General features: G+C 53.5%; 2 protein-coding genes across 2 annotated transcripts; both read right to left on the bottom strand.

The window, feature by feature from the left end:
- Positions 1 to 363: 363 nt before the first annotated feature.
- LOC307065092 (phospholipid-transporting ATPase ID-like) lies at positions 364 to 2,007 on the bottom strand (the record flags this gene model as incomplete). Its single annotated transcript, XM_079721878.1, has 2 exons — positions 898 to 2,007; positions 364 to 642 (listed from the first exon to the last, which is right to left on the bottom strand). Exons 1-2 carry the CDS (start codon positions 955 to 957, stop codon positions 364 to 366), a joined length of 339 nt encoding a protein of 112 aa, XP_079578004.1. The 5' UTR covers positions 958 to 2,007.
- Positions 2,008 to 2,909: 902 nt separating this feature from the next.
- On the bottom strand, positions 2,910 to 19,332 carry ATP8B2 (ATPase phospholipid transporting 8B2; the record flags this gene model as incomplete). Its single annotated transcript, XM_079721865.1, has 25 exons — positions 2,910 to 2,938; positions 3,039 to 3,177; positions 3,329 to 3,574; positions 3,915 to 3,998; positions 4,269 to 4,492; positions 4,638 to 4,821; positions 5,000 to 5,144; positions 5,269 to 5,374; positions 5,513 to 5,873; positions 5,962 to 6,077; positions 6,233 to 6,421; positions 6,716 to 6,881; positions 7,379 to 7,491; positions 8,025 to 8,233; positions 11,165 to 11,361; positions 13,207 to 13,295; positions 13,511 to 13,669; positions 15,134 to 15,213; positions 15,467 to 15,537; positions 15,817 to 15,889; positions 15,991 to 16,052; positions 16,326 to 16,424; positions 16,545 to 16,658; positions 17,022 to 17,080; positions 19,302 to 19,332. The coding sequence occupies 25 exons, from the start codon at positions 19,330 to 19,332 to the stop codon at positions 2,910 to 2,912; spliced, it is 3,345 nt and encodes a 1,114-aa protein (XP_079577991.1).
- Between the last annotated feature and the right edge of the window lie 1,737 nt (positions 19,333 to 21,069).

The following is a 21,069-nucleotide window of genomic DNA, read 5'->3' as shown; positions in this document are numbered from 1 at the left end:
GGAGTAAAAAAATACAGAGATTACAGTCTCCCTGTGGGCTCCCAGGCAGGGCAGGGGCAGACACAATCTCTCACAGTTTTTTCTTCTGTTTTTGGTTCCACATCTGATCCCCCACTGGGGCTGGTCAGCCCCTGCTCTGCCCTTGGGGCCGGCCCCCTCCACCCTCCCAGCTGCTGGGAGGGCCCTGGGCTGGGGATGCCCCAGCCACTCCTAGTGGGACCAGCAGGACAGAGTCTACCAGGGAAGATGGGATGAGGACCTGGGCAAGGAATGAGGACCCGCAGTTCCGAGATGCTGTCCTCTCGGTGGCCGGCCAGCCCTGCGTGCGCTGATCACCGGCAAGGGGCGTCCCCGTCCCAGCCGTCACCCTTTGAGGGGCTTGTCAGCCCCTCCACTGGGGCTGCTGGCGCTGTCACTCTTCTTCCTGCGCAGGCTCTCAATCCAGCTGGAGCTGGAGCGGGTGGTGAAGCCGGAGAGCGCCAGGGAGCTGAGCCGCATGTTTTTGCCAGACATGATGAGCTCCCCGAAGCCCTCCTGGTGGGAGAAGGCGTAGCCGGAGCGCCGGGAACCCGTGCGACCCACCCGCCTCATGCAGCGGTGCTGGGCCTTCTGCTTCTTCCTCACCAGCTGGGTGTAGCGGACCTGGCGGGGAGGCATGAGGGAAGGAGCCTCCGTCAGCGTGGCAGCGTCAGACACCGCCTCAGGGAAGGGCCCCAGAGCGCCTGGGATGGGGCAGGCACGGGAACCTCCAAGACTGCACGGGCTGTCTGTCCCCGGGAAGGGCAGAGGACCACCATCCACGCACTTAACAGAAACTGCAGCCACAGGTGTATTTAAGCCCGAGGGCTTTCGGACACATGGGCTCCGTCCCCCAAAGCAGACAGGCTGGCCTCTCACCGTGTCTGAGAGATCCGGCTTCAGGTTCAGCCTGAGGAACCGAAAGGCGACCACAGGCATGATGCAGACGACTGTGGTGAGCACGATGGTCAGCCACACGGTGGGCTGGGCCAGGGTGTTCTGGGCATTACCTGGGAACAAAGGAGTCAGGGGCCTTGGGAGTCACAAAGCAGGTGCAAGGGCAGCACCGCCCCGCTGAGTTCCCCGTTTCTTTTTCTGGCAGCCCCACTTCCCCAGTCTCAAAACCTAAGTCCTCCCTGGCTTCTCTTTCTCTCTGCTCTCCAAATACTTATCTCCAACTTGGACTCTAGCTCCAAACTCTGAAAACAACTTCAGACCTGTTTTGTTTTGTCTTTTTTTTTTTTTTTTTTTTTTTGGCTGCACGACATGCAGGATCTTAGTTCCCCGACCAGGGATCGAACCCACACCCCCTACAGTGCAAGCGCCAAATGATAACCACTGGACCGCCAGGGAAGTCCCCAGACCTACTTCTTTAACTGCCTTAACCTGACATCTCTGTTGAACATCTAAGAGGCATCTCGGTTTCACACGGCTGAAAGTGAACTACTGTTTCCTCCACCCCAATCTGCTCCACGTCTTCCCCAGCCCAGGAGATGCCACCACCCACTAAGCTGCTCCAAGTAAAAGCCCCGGAGTCAATCTGGTTCCCACCCCCAACATCTCAGGCCCCCATCCAATCTGCTGGCTCCATTTCCAAAATACCCATGGGATTCCACCACTTTTCACTCGACTCCAAGCCACCATCATTGTCACCTGGGTTACTGCTATAGCCTCCTAGCTGGTCTCCCTGTTTCTACCTTTGCCCTCTACCTTTTATTATCCACAAAACAGTAAGAGTGATCCTGTAAAAACATAAATCAGTTTATGACATTTCCCTGCTCAAAACCCTCTGATGATGGCTTCCTATCACATTTAGATTAAAATTCAAAGTTCTTACTTTGACCTATAAAGGCTTAAATGATCTGCACTGATTCTCATCTCTGCCCTCCTGCCTCAGTCCTACCTTCCAACCTCATTTCCTTCACTCCCCCAGCTCCTCTGCTGCTGATGACCTCCCCACAAGCCCTCACCTAAGGCTTCCATATCACTGTTTCCTCTTCCTGGGCTGTTCCTGTCCAGAGAGGCACATGGCTCACTCCTTCCCTTTATTCAGATTTCTCTGTGCCAATGACTCTTCCTCGAAAGGGCTTTGCTGATGACCCTTGTACCTTTCTACCTTGCTTGATGTTTTTTACAGGACTTATTAATTTCAGACATTATAACTGTTAACTTGTAAATAATTTGTCTCTCTCATTGAAATATGAGATTCAGGAGGGCAAGGATTTTGCCTGTTTTGTTAACGGTTGCATCCCTGGCATCCAGGATAGCGGGTGACTGAATGTCCACTGGATTAATGAATGAACAGATTTAAAGCAAATGCCAAGACCCGCAAATGAGTCTTTCACCTCATGCCTCCCAACCAGTCCCTCTTGGCCACCCACCAGAGCCACCCTGCGGCGGTTCTGAACACCCTTGCACTTGATCACTACAGCAGCTTCCTCACTGGCTGTCACTGCCACGTTCATCTTTCTGAGGTAATTCTTTGATGCCATTCCCCACTCTCTCCTCAAAAAAAAAAAAAAAAATAGAGAGGCTCCTGGCAAGTCAAATGCACACCTGACAGCCTGGCATTCTGATTCCTCAAATGGCCTGCCTTTCTAGCCTCTCTTCCACTGCTTCTCAAAGGGTATTCTTGTCCCACCCTAGCTGGAGCACTCTCTAATAAACAGCCTTTTCACACTTCCAGCCCTCCAGCTTGGAATCTGGCTCCCCAGTCCTGACTACACCCTTAGCAGCCTCTTCTGCGGGACTATCCCTGACCACCCCACAAACAGTCATTCTGCTGACCATGAAGCCTGCCACCCCTTCGCCTCCCTTGTAGCCTGGCAGGGCTGTTCTTCATTTTCATGGATATGGAGACCCTCTGAGGGCAGGGCCTGGGTCAGATACAACTAGATCCCAACAGCACCTTGCAGAATACCTGGCACATAAAAGAGTGTTGAATAAATGCCTACCTACCCCGTTAGTCCCAGAACAACTGTGATTCCTCACTGATTCAAGAGGAAGCCACAGGCACTCACCCACAAACCGAAACTGGTTTGGAAACATGTCGAAGAGCCCATTGCTGTGCATGGCAAAGAGGATAGCAAAGTAAACCGCCAGGCTGCCCCAGATGAAGAAGTGGTTGATGGCCGTCCAGTAGCCGGTATCCAGCCCAATCTGCAAAAAGCAGTTGTTACAGGCAGGAGGAGCACCCCTCCCCAAAACCCAGTCCCCCCTCCCAGGAACAGAACTGCAGTGCCCAGGGCACCCCAAGGACAGGAGCCCCACCCCTTCCAGAGGGGAGGCCAGTTCCCGGGCTGCCTCCTACCTGCACACTGACTACGATGACCAGTGAAGTGGCCACAGTGACCGCAAAGGACTGGTAGTCAGCCAGCTGGGTGCCATCATCGCGGGTGGCCTCAGCAAACACCCCATAGGGGATGAAGAACATGAGCACAGATGTGTAGATGCCCTGGGCGATGCAGATGAAAAATTCCCGCTTGTTGAAGAGGAGGTTCAGCTGGCCTGGCTCGTACAGCTTAGGGTACTCCATGCTCCGCTGCTCCGGGACATCCTGTGTGCAGAGGGCCAGTGGCACAGGACGCCTCAGAAGCTGCCGCTTTAACTCAGGAAGGCCAAGGGCAGACTCTGTCCCCCTGCCTCTTTTTTCCTAGATTCTTCAACAGCTATATCTGACCTCAAGCCAGCTGCCCCCAATCGATCTTTTGTTCAGCAACCCAGGGGAGTTACAGGTCAGGTGTGGCTGAGAGGGAGAACCAGCCACACCCTGCCCAGCTCACAGAACTGCTTTCCCAGGGACCACAGGCAGTGGGCACAAGCCTACCACTATCAGGTGGCTCCCTTGCAGCAACGTCTTTCTCCCCAGCCCGCCTGGTCATCCAACTCCCCCATACCTGATCGAAGACCCCCATAGCCAGGACTGGGAGGGAGGTGTACACGATGTTATAAAGGGTGATGAAATACTGGTCATAGACGGTCTGGAAGGAGAACAGGGAGTGAGAGAGGAGTGAACACGCAGTCTTTCTTCACTACAAATCAGGCGGAGGAAGACAGCCGACGTGGCATATGTGGAGGCCTAAGGAATTTTCTGGAACTCCCTCTCCACTTCTTCAACAAGCATTTTTTTAAATGCATGCATCAGACAACAGCTAGGCCCTAAGGGGACCAAGCAATGAACAGGACAGACACAATCTCTGTCCTTAAGGAGCTTAAGGATTGGCAAGTCAGGGCATGGGGGAGCTCACTACCTGGGCTGAGAAGCCGCAGAAGAAGCCAAACCAGAAGTGGACCATGGTGAAAGCGAAGTTCTTGTAAAAGAAATAGCAGAGGAACTTGCACATGCGCAGGTAGGACCAGCGCCCATGCACCAGCAGGAGGCGTTGCAGGAACTTGAACTGGGAGAAGGAGTAATCGGAGGCCAGGACAGCCTGTATCCCTTCCTGCCCACTGATGCCCACACCAATGTGAGCCGCTGCAGAGACAAGAGATGACAAGAGGATGAAGACAGCCACACCCTTCAGACTCACATCACATCCTGGCCCCCTCCTCCATCATTCCTCCCTGGGCCCCTCTCCCTTCCCCAGCGCCCAGCCGCCACACCTACGCAGTCCACTCACTTTTGATCATGCTGACGTCGTTGGCTCCATCCCCGATGGCAAGGGTCACAGCCTTCTTGTACTTCTTAACCAGTTCCACCACTTGTGCCTTCTGCAAGGGGGTCACCCGGCAGCATATGACAGCTTTGCAGGCACAGGCTGTCTCCAGAAACTCCAGCTCCATGTCTGCCTCTAACGCATGGGCCTGGAACACAGAGTGCTGAGAGAGCCCCAGTCTTCTCCAGGAGAGACCTGGGGGTCAGCTCCTCCCAAGTCCCTGTAAGACCGCAGCCCCCCTGAAGTCCAGGGAAATGGGAACAAGGTAAGATCTAAGAGCCGCTCTCGGAAAAGATACTGCCCAAGCGAAGGATGGCGACACTAACCAGGCTGTGCCCGTTGATGACCAGGGCATACTCCCCAGCCACGGCTTCCAGGACAGAAGTGAGCTTGGAAGAAGAAAGCTTCTCCTGGTAGGTGAAGCCGTTGCCTACAGAGCGGGACGAGTCCATCATCTTCTCCCGGGCTTTCCTGTGGAGGAGGAAACGAGACCATGGTCTGCCAGGACAGGAGCAGGGATTCAAGCCCAATCGGGGAACCTCTGCCTGACCCCTAGGTACACTGCAGAGCATCTACCTGCCTCGGGACTTTTTACCTGAGCTCCTCCCGCACTTCCAGGACCGTGTGGCCAGCGACGATGAACACCTCCGTCATGTCGTCCGTCAGCATCTTGCAGGAATAGCCAATGTTCACGGCCGTCTCTACCAAGAGAGATTGCAGGAGATCTGGACAGGCCCCCAACAAGGTCAGCGCACTTGCCAGCCCGACGTCCTAGGCTCATGCAAGGACCCCACGGGGCTGTGTCCAGATGCGATCTCCTCGGCCCTGCTGGTTCTCACCTTGCTTGTCCCCTGTCAGTACCCAGATCTTGATGTTGGCCAGCGTCAGGAGGGCGATGGTCTCTGGAACCCCTTGCTGAAGCTTATCCTCGATGGCCGTGGCGCCCAGCAGCTGAAAATACCACAAGGGTCCCTGGGACAAGAGTCCAGGCACGACCCCTCCTTGCCCACCCTTGACCCGTTCTGCATCCCATACCATCATGTCGCTCTCAACCTCCTCGTAGATGCTGGCCAGCCGGTCCTCCCGGCTGTCCTGGGCCAGGCTGGCCTGGAGCCGTCTCTCGGCCCATTCCTCGTAGTACTCTTCATCCAGATCCTTGTAGGCCAGGACCAGGGTCCTCAGCCCTTCGCCCGCATACTCCTGGAGAAGGAGTCAAGAGAGTCAGCCCCCAGCCCCTCCCACCACCCCGGGAGTAGCAGAACCACAGGGCCCCCTTCCTCACGCCTACATTCAGGTGGTCAGTGGTGGTGTTGAGGAGCTCTTGGGTGGAGTGGTGGAGTCTGTCCAGCAAGATGGTGTCAGCCCCTTTGCAGTACAGTCGGATCTTCCCCTCTGGATTCCGCACTACGGGTACGGGGTGGGGGGAGAACGTCCCAGAAAAATTCAGGCAGGTGAAGCCCCCCCAACCTTAAAACATCAAGGGTCACCCAGTACACCTCACCCATCCTGGGTCTGCATGCTGCCCCTGAATGCCCCCAGCGCCCCCGTCCCGGCCTCACCTATGACTGACATCCGTTTGCGGATGTTGTTGAAGTCCAGGATGGCCAGCAGCTGGTAGGTGATGGCTGTGCCCATCTCGTGGACAGTGATGGTCTTGGGTGTACGAGAGCGGAATACGAAACCAAAGTTCCTGGCTGCGGTGACCAGAGCCCCCTCGTCTGGCGACTGGGCTTTGTAGTACAGCTCCCCTGGATGGGGAGGAAGAACACAGGTGGTGTCAGTGGCCACATTCTCAGCCGAGTGTCCCGCCCAGGAAGTCCCAGGCAGCCACACTGCAGACCACAGCCTGAGCCCAAAGGCACAAGTCAGGTGGGGGAGAACACAAGCCAGCTCCTCGGCTCACCTTCATTTTTCTTTTTTTTTTTTTAAGGCCGTGCTATGCGGCACATGGGATCTTAGTTCCCTGACCAGGGCTCAAACCCGTGCCCCCTGCATTAGAAGCGTGGAGGCTTAACCACTAGACCTCCAGCAAAGTCCCTCACCTTCGTTCTTTTCTTCTGACATGACGGTGTGACACAGGGAAAGGAGGCGGAAGAACTCGTGCGTGTGTGGGTCCCCCATTTTGACAGCCTCCAAGAGGGTAGGGTCCCAAAATAAGAACTTCTTGTCAGCCAGAGGATTGAAGGAGAAGTTGACGGGTTCAGGCCTCTGGAGCAGGTAAGAGGGTGATCAGGAAAGGGTGGGTCACGAGGCTGCCCCACCAAGATCCTGTCCACTGTGGACCTCAAGATTCCCACTTCTGCTACCAGCTCTTCCTTAGAACACCATTTCCTCCAAGCAGCTTCCATTTCCTGACCAGACAACACATCACTCCTAATCACACCAACCCTGCCCAGGCACCCTGTGTTTAACTGGCACAGACAATCACCATGGGGTCTGGACCTTACCTCTCCCAATTCAGCTTTGTGGCCCAGGACATCGAACACGTCACCTACACACAGCCAGGACAGAAGGAGGAGCACCGTCAGAGCTCAAGACCTCGCAGAGCAGGGGGAGAAGCCTCCAGCACAGGACCCCCACAGGCATCTGGAACCCGCAACCCTAGTCGCTGAGTAAATGTCACCCAGATTCACATGGCTGACTCAAAGGACAGGAGGCGCAGGCACCCTGGATCCTCAGAACCCCAGGACTGAAAGCCATGACACCCACTGCTCCCCATCCCCGTCCACGCTCCAGCTCTCCCCCCAGGGCAGCTCCAATTCCACACCCATGTCCCCAGGGCTCCCAGGCCCCTTCGGGTGCCTTTCGCTCTTTAGGCCTGCACAACAGACAAAGCCTCACACACTGGCCGTGGGGCCTGGGTTAGTATAGAAAGCAGTTAGAGGAGGGGCTCACTCTGCATAAAAGACCCCACACACCCTGCCCAAGCCATCCCAGCAGCTCAGCCACAAGGCCACTGCAGCGGGGCCACACTGTAAAGGCCATGGTCACATTCCAGAGACTCACAAGGGCCCTGGACAGCAACACAGGGAGAGTCTAGACTCCAGCAGGGCTGACAAGGTCCAACCTGGCCAGGGTGCCCAGGGGCCAGTGTCTTGGGCTTCACTTCAAACAGCCAAGGAGCTCCCCTACTGCCTGGAGCTGGGATTGGGGTGAGGGCGCCAGCAGAGGGGAGGGGAAGCACTGTCAGTGTCTACCTCCTGACCCGGGGCGCAGGGTAGACCCTCTCAAGTCCCACAGACCCAGGTAGGAAAGAAGTAAAACCCAAACATCAAGACAACTGTGGGAGCCCCAGTAGCACAATCCTTCAGGCGAGACGCAAGCCCTCGGTCCCTGGAGGCGCAGCCATACCGTAGCTGCGGCCGTTGATGGAGCACTTGTTGAAGACCATGATGTTCTGGGTGAGGGTGCCTGTCTTGTCGGAGAAGATGTACTCCACCTGGCCCAGCTCCTCGTTCAGGGTGGTGGTGCGGGCCTCCGCGGGCGTCCGCTTCTTCATGCAGAACATCTTCTTGTCCCAGTTGATGAAATAGCTGTGGCCCAGGCGGATGACCTCCACGCTGCACAGGGTACAGGAGGTGAGGCTGGGGGCAGGAAGGTGAGGGGGACCCCACCCCCACGGGCCTTTGCTGTAGGCCCTCTGCCTGGGGAGAAACAAGAACGGAGCAGATACCTGGGCAAGGACACCTGGGTGGGGGAGGGCAAGGAGAGCCTAAAGGTGGGGGTCCCCGACCCCGACCCTCCGACGCTCTCCAGACAAAAAAGGTGCAAGGGCCTGGGCAGGCGGGACAGACAGCACAGGCAGAGGAGAGGGGACTGTGGACAAGGCACTCGACCAATTCTTACCTCAGGACTAATAATACAGAAACCATGCAGAGAAAACAAGAGAAAGTGCAAGAGGGAAGGAAGAGAAAAAAAAAGAGAAAAAGAAATAATGAGGGTGCTGCGCGTGCCACAGGCACACAGACGTCCCTGCAGGGAGAGGAAACCGAGGAGGCCCTGGAGCCCATGCCTTGCTGCCCGAACACAGGCGAGCTCGCTCCTTCCGCCCGGCTCTGGGCTGCACAACCTGACCTGGGGTGTTTGGGAAGAAGGCGGGGCAGACTGAGATGGTGACTCCAGAAGGAAGCGGGGCCTCAAGAGTCTGAGGAATAATGCCAATTTACAACGGCACAGGGCTCTCGGCATCCCAAGGTCTGTTCACATCATCCTCTTTACTAGGCATTACCCTTGGGATCTGGATTGTCAGCATCTCAGAAAGGGCCCCATGTTTAGGTCCAGCACAGCCAAGCAATCTGGAACCCTGCTTCCAACCTGACTGAGGCTGCTGTCAGGATCCAGTTACCACACAAAAAATGAGCTGGCTGGAAATGCCTTAATGGCCTTTGCCCCACTCTGCTGATCAAGCGTCCCCTCTCCACCCTCCCCGCAAACACATACTGTAACCTGATGAGACTTAGAAACTTTCTCAGGCAGCTACCATAGGCTTCAAGTGAACTTGGATACAAAACAAAGACAGCAAAGTCCAAAGATGGAAAAAAAAAAATCAGATTGGAAACAAGAAAACCTTTAAATAGTAATGAAATATCAGAGTTGCGATGATAATGATGAACACGCTACCACCCGTTATTCGTACAGTAATTTAATTTTTTTTTTTTTTTTTTTTTTTTTTTTTGCGGTACGCGGGCCTCTCATTGTTGTGGCCTCTCCTGTTGCGGAGCACAGGCTCCGGACGCGCAGGCTCAGCGGCCACGGCTCACGGGCCCAGCCGCTCCGCGGCATGTGGGATCTTCCCAGACCGGGACACGAACCCGTGTCCCCTGCATCAGCAGGCGGACTCTCAACCACTGCGCCACCAGGGAAGCCCAGTAATTTAATTTTTAAAATGTATTTTCCAATCTTGTATCTTATATCAAAATGTCCCTATGAAAAGAATGAAACTGGTATTATTCTTCCCATTTTACATGAGAAAACCAAGGCCCTAAGGGACTGTGGATTTGCCTGAGGTCACGTGGCTACTGAGTAGGCAGGACTAAACCACAAGCCTTCTGAGTCTCCTCCTAATGCTCAGATAAAAGCCCCACTGTCCACCCTCAGCACAGAAACTCCTTATCTCCTACTCACTGTCAACAGCACTAGGACTCAGTGGCTAGTGGAGAGATCTGAGGACTATTTGGGGAATCTATGTGAACAAAAAACAACATAGGGGAAGAGATCTGAGCATCTCTGTAAAGCATTTCCTCAAAAATGTTACAGGTTGGGAGTTCCCCGGCGGTCCAGTGGTTAGGACTCTGCACTTTCACTGCCGAGGGCCTGGGTTTGATCCCTGGTCAGGGAACTAGGACCTCACAAGCCATGCAGCCAAAATAATAATAATATTAATAAAGTATACAACTTGATAAATTAAAAAAAGTCACAGGTTCTCTTATCTCAAGGGCAAGGCACTAAATACACAGAGATCTCCTCTCTTCTTGCCATTCTTTCTTCCTCCTGCCCCCCCCTTCCTGTTCATTCTCCCCGTTAACATTCTCTTTCCTGCAAACATCCTAGATGTCCTCTTACTCCTATTCATGCTGTACGCCACTGCCAGCCAACACTTCCTAAAGCATTCTTTAGATTTTTTTAAAGAATCTTTTAATGGTTTACTAAGTAAAAGTCCATTGGCAAAGATTCAGGACCGTCCACAATAGGGAACAAGCTTACGTTTCCAGCTCTCTTTCTCACGGCCCCCCACTCACAGTCCATGATCCTGCCAAACTGTCCCAGGACCAACCATTCCAAGGTCCCTATCTCTGTGCCTTTGTTTCCAGCCCTCTCCTCCAGGCTCCACCTTCACCCATCCCTGCCACCATTCAAAGCTCAGTTCACCAGCAACCTCTTCAAAGATGTCCTCCCTGATTAACTATGCGGGGAGTAATGCTCTTCCAACCCTCATGGCACTTTGTGCCTCTGTGGTATCTCAGTGGGATGCATGGTAGCTCGGTGTCTTACACTGTTTGCATCTCTCCTCCCCTACCACTCTGCTGCTTTGAAGGCAGAGGCTGTATTACACATCAACTGTGTCCCCTTGCTTTACACATAAGGGTCACACTGAAGGTGTTACAGCACTAGTTCCCATTTTGTTTTATAACATGTTCAGATTTATCTCCCTCTACTAGACTGAAGCTCCTGGAAGGAAGAAAATCCATTCCTAATACATCTTTGTATGTGCCACAGCACCTAGCATGCTTCTTTGCACAAAGTCGGCATGCGATAAATATGTGCTCAATAAATCAATATGGTTTTTGTTCTAATACAATCCAAAGTGCCAGGAAACTGTGGTGAAGTTTGCTTTGTACAGAAAGATAAACAGGTAATATAAAATGCTCACAGCACAGGAAGGAGAGAACCCCAAGTTCCCTCTCGAGAATTTCATCTTCACAGAAGAGAGAAGTTTGCCAAGGGACCACCTGAGCTCCCTGGAGAGACCCCAGAGCACAGAGAGCGCATACCTGACATAGAGCGATATGGGCACGACGGTGTTGAGGATGATGATGTAGGACCAGAAGGAGAGGAAGCCAGAGAAGAAGGCACTGTCCACCGCCTCATCCCAGGGCAGGTAGACCTGGAAGCGTGTCCCGACCTCGTGCTCCCAGATGGCATTGCCAATGGCTAGGATCACCCCCATGCAGACCAGAAATCCAAAAATCTGCAGAGGAATGAGAAGCAGAGGCTAAGCTGCCACTTAGGAGGCCCTCAAAACCAAGTGCCTCCCTGAAGGTCACCACTAGTACCCTGAGCCCTCGAAAGCTCAGGCATCTTTTTTTTTTATATAAATTTATTTATTATTTATTTATTTTTGGCCACGTTGGGTCTTCGTTGCTGCGCACGGGCTTTCCCTATTTGTGGCAAGCGGGAGCTACTCCTCATTGCGGTGCACAGGCTTCTCATTGCGGTGGCTTCTCTTGTTGCGGAGGACGGGCTCTAGGCATGTGGGCTTCAGTAGTTGCAGCACGCAGGCTCAGTAGCTGTGGCTCACGGGGTTAGCTGCTCCGTGGCAAGTGAGATCTTCCTGGACCAGGGCTCTAACCCGTGTCCCCTGTATTGGCAGGCAGATTCTCAAACACTGCGCCACCAGGGAAGCCCCTCAGGCATCTTTAAAATGGTGGCATGCTCTAGTGGGAAGCGCCCAGAACTGGTGACAGATTCTAGTCTGTCACTGACCATCACGTGGACTTTCTCTCACGACGTTTTCTCAACTGTATGCTGGGAGGGCTGAAATTGTTGTGTAGCTCCCACTCTGACATCCTAGAACATTTGGGAGACCTCAAAGATGGTAAGAGTGGGGGTGAGCTACTTTCAACATAACAAAGAAGCTTATTAGAAATCACCCATTTACCGGAGCTAAGCCTCTACAAGCCAACAAAAATGCCGGGACTTCCGTGGTGGTCCAGTGGCTAAGACTCCATGCTCCCATCGCAGGAGGCCTGGGTTCAATCCCTGGTCGGGGAACTAGATCCCACATGCCACAACTAAGAGTTCTCATGTTGCAACTAAAGGTCCCACATGCCACAGCTAAGACCCAGCACAGCCATAAATAAATAAATAAATAAATTTTTTAAAATGCCAAGTTTCTGTAATGTTCATTATCTTATACAGATTGCCAAAAAAAGTTTTTTAACCAAGACACAAATTATGTCTTCAGAAATATAGGTTTCTTAATAGTCAAAAAACTTATAAAGCTTGGAGTCCTTGAAGAAGGATCATAAGAAAGTTTTGGTGGTTTAAAAGAAAAAAATTGAGACCACTGCGTGATTTCAGACATCTATCTTCAAAGCTGCCTCCACTCTGGATGCTTTGAAACAAAGCAGGAACCATCCTGATGCCCAAGGACAACCAGGGGGCGATGCAAGCCTTGGCCTGAGAGCCTCTCAGACTGGGGTTTCTGCAAACCCTTCAAGGCCAGGGAGGAAACTGTCTCACCAGAGGTTGACCCCAGCTTTTGCAAGCTGGCATGTGGGGGGCAGGCAGCAGGCAGTGGGAGCACAAGAAGGGGAGGAGAGCCCAACAAGGAGCTCAAATTTCTAGCCAAACAAGAGAAGGATTCAGGAATTGCCAAAAACTAAAACAGAAACTTTTCCTTTGGGATCCTTTGCTCTTGGAAGTCAGGGGAAAAGACCCTGCTATCCATCCTCCAAATGGAAATTTTTCTTTTAATTCGCTCTCCATTCCCATGAAGGCCTCCTTGTCCCTGGCAAAGCAAACAGAAGGTCACATGCTACACTAAGTCATAACTGGAATCCAGAGAAGGGAAGATTTGTTTTAACTTTCTTTAAGTTGTTGATTCATGCACGTTCCGAAGGTTTTTTAAATAACATCTTCCAAGTCCAAAAAGAGCCTGAAATAAACAGTCTTTGAGTGGTTGACCTGCCAGTGGCTTTAAAGCTAAAACCTGAAGGCTGACTACTGACCAGAGAGGAGAGATGGAAGTAAAGGGACCCGCCCAGGCAGAACCAGAAGGGCAGGGGCAGGAACCATATGTGGGAAGCCTTACCCAGAGCACCAGTGTATTCATTAGGCGATCAATACTTGTTCTCTTGAATTTTGTCCTGCCGCTATTCTGCATCAGCTTAGTGTCAGGACCTAGAAAGGAATGCAAAGGGCTGGGAAAGCCAAATAACAAATCTGCCTCTGGGCTTCTGCCCTGGTCCCCAGACTACAGGACATCAGGGTGCAAGAGAGACACTGGCTGGATGAGAAGCTTGGATCCAGGACCCACTCGGCCTCCTCCCACATTCCTGCAGGAGGGTGAAGGCAGCAACTCTCACCCTTCTTTCTTTGGGCCCTAGGAGGCTCACCTGCAAAGATGACCAGCCCGAAGCACCACTCGGTGTTTCGCAGCACGCAGCCCCGCAGCAGCATGTTCTGGTTGCTCAGGGGGAACTTGTTCTCCTTCCAGTAGAGGGTTCCGCTGAATTTGTCCAGCTTATTGTTGGGAGGTTCGCAGATCACTTCACCTGAACAGAAGACAAGAGTGCCCCCGTTCAAGGTGTAGTCTGTAGCTTAACCACGAGACAGCAACACAGAAAAAGAAGCTGCAGGGAGATGGTGTTAGGATGTGAGCCCATCACACACTGCTGGTGGGAGTGTGAACTGATGCAACTTTCTGGGAAAGGAATGAAGCAGCATGAACTCCTATTAAAAGTATACATATCTTCAGACCCAGCAATCCCACTCTGGGGACTCATTCTACAGAAATGATAGCATAGGGCTTCCCTGGTGGCGCAGTGGTTAAGAATACGCCTGCCGGGCTTCCCTGGTGGCGCAGTTGTTGAGAGTCCGCCTGCCGATGCAGGGGACACGGGTTCGTGCCCCGTTCCGGGAGGATCCCACGTGCCGTGGAGCGGCTGGGCCCGTGAGCCATGGCCGCTGAGCCTGCGCGTCCGGAGCCTGTGCTCCGCAACGGGAGAGGCCACAACGGTGAGAGGCCCACGTACCGCAAAAAAAAAAAAAAAAAAAAAAGAATACGCCTGCCAATGCAGGGGACACGGGTTCGAGCCCTGGTCCGGGAAGATCCCACATGCCGCGGGGCAACTAAGCCCATGCGCCACAACTACTGAGCCTGCGTGCCACAACTACTGAGCCCACGTGCCACAACTACTGAAGCCCATGCGCCTGTGCTCCACAACAAGAGAAGCCACCCCAATGAGAAGCTCGTGCACCACAACGAAGAGTAGCTCCCCCTCACTGCAACTAGAGAAAGCCTGCGTGCAGCAACGAAGACCCAACACAGCCAAATTTAAAAAAAAAAAGAAATGATAGCATAGCTCACAACAATTTTATTGAAGCATTATTTGAAGAGCAAAAGACTGGAAACAACTGAATAGTCAGGGGAGAGCTGAATAAATTACAATACATCAGTTCTATGAAACATTATATGGTTATGAAAAAGAATGATATAAATTTCTTTACATAGTGATGTGATAAGATACTTATGATGAATTTAGTAAGTACAGAAAGGTGGTTGCAGAGATTTTAGTACAGTATGATCCCATTGATTTATGCTCACGTGTCTGTATAAACAGAGAAAAATGTGGATGAATACACACTAAACTGCCAGTTAACGTGACTACCTAAGGAGACTAGAATTGGAGGGAAGGAGGGCTTTTTCTTATACATGCTACATAGTTTGTCTTGTTAGAAGGAGCATATATCATTATTCTGAGACGAATAAGAAATAAGAATAAGCATGTACAGCAAGGAGGGAGCTATCAGCCATGAAGATCTCTTGAAATGACCATCAATTCACAAGTAAATGATAGCCACCCGGCATTCCTGACACCCCTGCCCCCCAAAAACCCAAAAAAGTCCAGGGCAGTGCATAATCACAGGAACAAGAAGCCAAAAAGAGAAGGCACAATTTAAACCCCCAAACCCACCCACCTCCTCTACCTGAAAGCTGCTTCTCCAAAATTACTCACCATCAAACTTGGCAAGCTTACTGATGTCTCCCAATTCCGAGGTGACTGGAATCGCCTGCCGTACTTTCATGTTGGTCTCTCTGGAAGGACAGTGTCCCTGAGGCCTGGTTCCCTTCCCTTCCTCTAGATCCTACCTGGGGGCACCTGACCATGGAGGACCACCCCCACCCCCAGGCATTACTAGGTAGGTAATTCTTTTACACACCCAAAGGCTTTCTTACCCATCAATTTTCCAAAAGGTACAGAGCCCAGACCTGGGAACCTCTTTCAAAAACAAGCTTGTTACCCCAAAGGAGGCAGAAGGAGATGTATGACACTGAGCATGCGACTTACCCATCGAGTTCTGCTGTCTCTATGTAACACAGCCCATGGGGCTCACTGCTGGAAAGGAGGAGGAGATCCGCCTAGAAAGAAAACCTAGTGAGAAAGACAAAGACCCAATCCTCCACCCCCAATGGACTCTTTGATGATCCCTCCTTCCACTAAGCACTCTTGGTTTGCTTAGTCCCAAGCACATGAATGGCTAGAAAGGAGGCATATTAATATGACACAGAAGCTTCCCACTCAAGAAAGTTTCCTCCCATGTGTGTTTAAGAGGCAACAGTCAATCAGGAAAGACTCATCCCTTTCTGCCAAAGTAAAGGGAGAGCCCTGTAGGCCTAGAGGGGCACCTTGTCCCTTACCGCCACAAACTGGTTATTTTCTAGCTTGATAATATCACCAACACAGACATTCATCCACTGCTCTTGCTGGAGGCTGAGGCAATGAGAATATAGAGAAGAGGCTGTCAGTAGCTAGAGAAGTTCCCAAGGGACCGCTTTCTTCCCCAAGGCCCTCAGTCTCCAACAGGCACTCACATTCCATTGATCAGCACCTGAGACTGACGGTTATTCACCTGGTTATCACTCTTGTGGCGGAACTGAAGAGAGGAAAGAAAGGTAAGACACCTTTTCCTGCTCCAAGGGACTTAGATGGTCAGTGGAATGCAGAGCATGCTGGGTACCACCTTGTCTACACCTGTTCACAGGTCTACTCTCTCCCTGACTCCCCCTCCCTACTCTCGGCCAAGATATCATGGATCTAGCTGGACCAGGTAAGGGATGGCAAGGTCACCGAGGAATTGTGCTGGGTGGAGGAAGGTGAGTTGTGGGGTGGGGGGTGGGAAAAAGGTATAAGAATGAAAACAACTCACATAGTCATCAGTGGCGTCTTTAACAGCTGTGATTGTGAGGACAAGAACCAAAGGCACAATGGTGGTGAACCAGGAGAGGGAGGAGATCTGTGGGATCAACTGAAAAAAGGAAAGAGAAGGCATGCCTCCGAGGCCCCGTCCTTGTTTCCCCTAGACCTTTCTCTTCCTTGACTTTATTTCGCTTTGTGAGTTGCAAAGGGTTTACCGCAGGTCACTTACCTGCAGAATGAGAAGGAACAGGAAGTAGGTATTGGCAACTTCCTGGAACTGCTCAAAGAGGTTGACAGGCAGGAAGGTGAGAATATTGTACTTGGAGGTCTTGATGCAGTTACTCTGTGGCAGTGGGAGAGAAGATAATGAGGCAGCCTCCAACCCCAACCCAGAATGAGACTGACGCTGCCTCCTCCGTCTACACTTTCCAAACCTCTGTCCCCAAAAGCCAGTGACCAGAGGTGTGGGAGGGCGAAAGAGGAGGAGGGAAGAGAGTCTCACGGGGTCAATGTATCCTGCTTCACTGACAGGTGAAGGCCATGAAAAATTCAGCACACAGCAGGTGGAGAGTGGCGAGGAGGCTGCCTTCCCCTCCCTCAAGCACTCTCCCAGCAGTCAGCCCTCTGTCCCAGCCTAGGACAGATGGGATGCACCTTTCCCCTTTCTGACTCAGGAGGAGAGCACAGGTGGTCTAGAGCCACTTACCGCATACTGGAATCTCTCATTGTATTCTCGGTCATTGGCCCGCGCCCTCCTTTCTTCTTCTGCAACAGAATGATGCTGCAGTCAGGAGCAAACTGAGGCCTGGCCCAACACCTTGTCAGGCCCACCCCACTCTATGGGTTTTCCACTGAGGGCCCTTGGTTCCTTCCACAGCACACAGTTTTTAAGGAGTTAGCACCACACCTGAGGTGCCACTAAATTCTTCCCTCTAGTCCACCTCTCACCACCAGCCTGACCACTGGGCTCTGCAGGTATTACATTCTCAGGACAAGATGCCTTCTCCTTTCCTCACCAACAACCATCAAGGTCTTCCACTGGGGACACTCAGTTTCTCTCCCCCATCCCTTTAATTAACGCTGTAGGAATTAACGGCCTTGGGTATCTCCAGAGGAACAGCAGCTGAAGATACTAAGCTTCCTTTTCCTGGAAACCCCTGCAGATCCAGCCAGTGCCCTCCTCCTAACCTAGTGGGTGGGGTGGGTGGCAAGACAGAGGGTCACTGTGCCCTGGAACTGCTCTGCGGCAGCATCCCAGCCCCACGTGCAGTCCCCCCTACAGAAGCCTCTGCTTGTCACATGTCATCAGCAGCGGCTTCTGACTGGCCCACAATGACATCATCTTATTTCAAAGCTCATCTTCAAGTCTCGGGGGTGGGGGCTGGTCAGGGATATGGGTCATGCAGACTAAGAGATGAAAGAGGGAGGAATGGGATGTAGTTGAAGCAGTTGCTCTCTAACCGTAACCTTTCTTGTGCCATCTGCACATATTTCCCCTAAACAACACATCTGTCACTGAGTGACAAATGAACTACACCTATTCTGAATACCCACAGATCTGGGATTGCAGGCACCAAGTTCAGGTCCCAGAATATGGGGTTGTCCTAGGAAGGGTTCTCCAGCCCATCTCCCGTGGTCAGGACCATAGGCTGAAAAAGGGGGTACCCTGGTTAGGCAGTAAACATAATGAAAACCTGTCCTGGAGCCAAAGGCAGCATTCCAGACACCTTCCCTCACCCCCTCCCAAGCCCCCTGCAGAGCACACTGCAGTAACAAAAACCTCAGACCGCGGCATCCTCTGCCTACCCAGAGTGCTCCTTCCCTGCGTGGTCACTTTACTCCCAAAACTTCCCCAGAGGGGACCCCTCAGGCTGAGTCGCCTGTGCAGTCACCAAAGACCATGCAAAAGGAGAGACAGGGACCAAACCCTTCGGAGTCAGGATCTCTGGGTCTGCAGAGGACTTGGGAAGGCTGGGGGAGGCCGGGGACAAGCGAATGTGAGGGAGGGAGGGGGTAAATTACGGGCTCGGGAGAGCTGCCAGTCGCTGCCTCCTGTTACCTGTCCCCCAAGAGGGCTTCTTTCGGCTCCAAGAGGGGGGAGCCCCGGCCCGGGCCCACTTCTCGGGCATCTCCTTGGGGACCGTCATGATCCCAGTTTGAGCGGGGGAAGGGCGGGCTGTCTGTCGGTCTGTCCTCGGCCTCAGCGGCTCCGATGGGGCGGCCCCCCAGGGAGGCACCGGAGCTGCGGCAGCTCAGAGTGGAGCCCCGGCCGTGTGGCGCGCGCCCCACCTGCAGCCCCGGCCATCCTCCCGGCCGCCCGCACGCGGCGACGCCGCGCGCTCTGCTGCGCCGCCGCCGCCCCCGATGTCCTCCGCGGACGCCGGCGCGCTCTGAGTGGCCCCGGACACGACTCGCACTCCCTGGGCTCCGCCCCCGCCCGCTCCCCCGACTGCAGGGGTAGCCGCCTGCCAGCGCGCCGCGTAGGCGAAAGCCAGCACGGAGTCCCGCCTCCCTCGGCCCGGCCAATGCGGGTGAGGGGACTGCCAGCGTTGTCCGGGGCAACCGCTTTCATCCCACCGCCTCCCACCCCCACCCCCGCCCTCGGGGAAAAAAGGAGGACCTGGCCTTGGATGGGAAAATGAGGGGAGGAAACGAAGTGCGAGGACGGAGAGGAGATGGTGGGAACACAGCACCCCGGGCTCCCCAGACCACAGAATAGGAGCTCCAGGTGCCCCAAGATAAGAGTCTATGTGTTTGGGGGTGAGGGGCAGGTACTCAGCACCCTCCTGGGGAAGAACCCAGCTTAGGGAATCAAGGCGAAGAATTCGGTTTTCTAAGGCTCCCCCCAGGATAGATAGGGGCTGCAATCTACCCTCCTTCAGGCTCATTACCTGTCGTCCCTCTTCCTTTGCTCCCTGAGCCATAATAACACCCACTTTTGATGGTCCCAGGGATTCTCCCCGACCCCGCCTCCTGCCTGTCTTACCTGGGGGGCGCTTTTTTGCACACAGTGCCATCTCACCCAGCAAAGTCCCAGCAATCCCATGGGAGACCCTGCAGGAAGGTGACATATGCATGAGGTCAGGAAACTGAGGGTAACCTTCATTCCCCTTTTCAGACTCCTCCTGAAGGTTTTCTTCCCCAGTTCTGGCCTTGCCCCTCCCCCAGCCTTCCCCACTAACTCCACAGCAACACTCTGCTCTTACTGCCCTGATAGATCCCTGAGAAGGAAGAGGGAACTTCCCCACCACCTCCCCCAATGCCTCTGCCTTGGATAACATGAGGGGACTGACCGTTTACAAAAACCAAGACCTGCTGGGAAAGGAAGGGGGCAAAGAGAAGAGGCCAGATATTGACAGGAGGGGCACAGCTCTCAAGGTACCCATCCCAGGGACAAGGGATGCCCCATGTGCCCTCCTGGTGGCAGTGAGTGGGTGCCTGTGTTTCCTGGAAAGCAGAATTTCCACTAAAGGGTGGGGTTGAGGGAACATGAGCCAGGAAACACCTGGCAGAGCATCAGGAAACAGGGTGGGCAGGCCCCACCCTTCTCAAAAAGCTTATAATCTTCCCACCCCCACCCCCCCCATTACTGGGGCTTCCATTATCACCTCCTCCAGGGGAGCTCACTTTAGAGGCTTGGCCTTCACTTCCTGCACACAGTCCCCAAACCACTTCCTCTCAGTCTGGGTCAACCGCCCTTCTGGGCCAGCAAAGGGGTCTTTTCAACCCTCCTGGGGAGTCATCCCTATCTCTCGCTCTCTCACCCCAAGCCTAGTCCAGTCAGTCTGGCACTGGGTGAAAGCTCAGGGAGCATCAGTCAGATGGACCTCTGCTTCTTTCTATCTCCCCATGTCCTTCCTTTCACCTAAAAAGGTAAAAGCCCTGGCCTATAAGACAGGGTCACAGAGCCTCATCCCAGCTTAGCTCAAAGGAAGCTGCCAGCCAGGTCCTGGGTCCTCTTGTCCACCTCCTCTTTCTTTGGGTGGAAAGCCTTCCTCCCCCTTGGTTCCCCTGTCTCCAGCCTCCTGGGAACACCCTGCCAGCCTGTCAGCCCTAAGAGATACTAATTGTCTGTCTGCCCAGCCTCTATAATTACACACTCTGGCCAAGGCCCTGTCACCCACACCAGTTCTTCGTTCACTAAGCCGGACTCCCTTCCTGAACGCCAATCAGGCGATACCTAGAGCCAGAAGTCCTTTTCCTCTCTGACCCTCCCCAACCCTGGCAACCAAGGGTGCCTGGCTCAGGAAGAAAAACCTCATCCACGTTTTCGAGATGCCAAGCCTTCCTACAGGGCCCCCAGCCAGGGTCTCCACCCAGTCTAGAGTGTGAGTCATAGGAGGGTGGGGCATGGAGAGAGAGGTTAAAAGAGAGGATGCAAGGGTGGGCATCACAAGTTCCATAGCCAGCCCCGCCCTCAGGGAGGGAGGCAATCAAGAAACACTATCAGCCTGAAGATCAGGGTTTGACTCCTATGAAAGAAAGAGTTAATGAAGGAGCCGCACAGGCTCTCAGGAGTCAGGAGTCTGGCCACCTACCAGGAAAGTTGTTTTACCTCTAAGACCCTGGGGAGACTGAAAGCTGGCTGGCCCCAGACTTCATCCCCTCTGGGGTGCCATAATAGGGAAGGAAAGGGAGGAGGGAGACCTGGGAACAGGGACCCTCTCTCACTTCTCCTTCCCAGTCTCACACAACCTGGGTTTTCTGAGCCCAGGCCCATTAGCTACGTGGCTCTGCCCCGTCACCCTGCCCCA

This window comes from Hyperoodon ampullatus, assembly GCF_949752795.1.
Source record: "Hyperoodon ampullatus genome assembly, chromosome: 2".
Lineage (NCBI taxonomy): Eukaryota > Metazoa > Chordata > Mammalia > Artiodactyla > Ziphiidae > Hyperoodon > Hyperoodon ampullatus.
The sequence above is the reverse complement of the archived record's forward strand: the minus strand, read 5'-3'. Positions and strand labels throughout refer to the sequence as shown.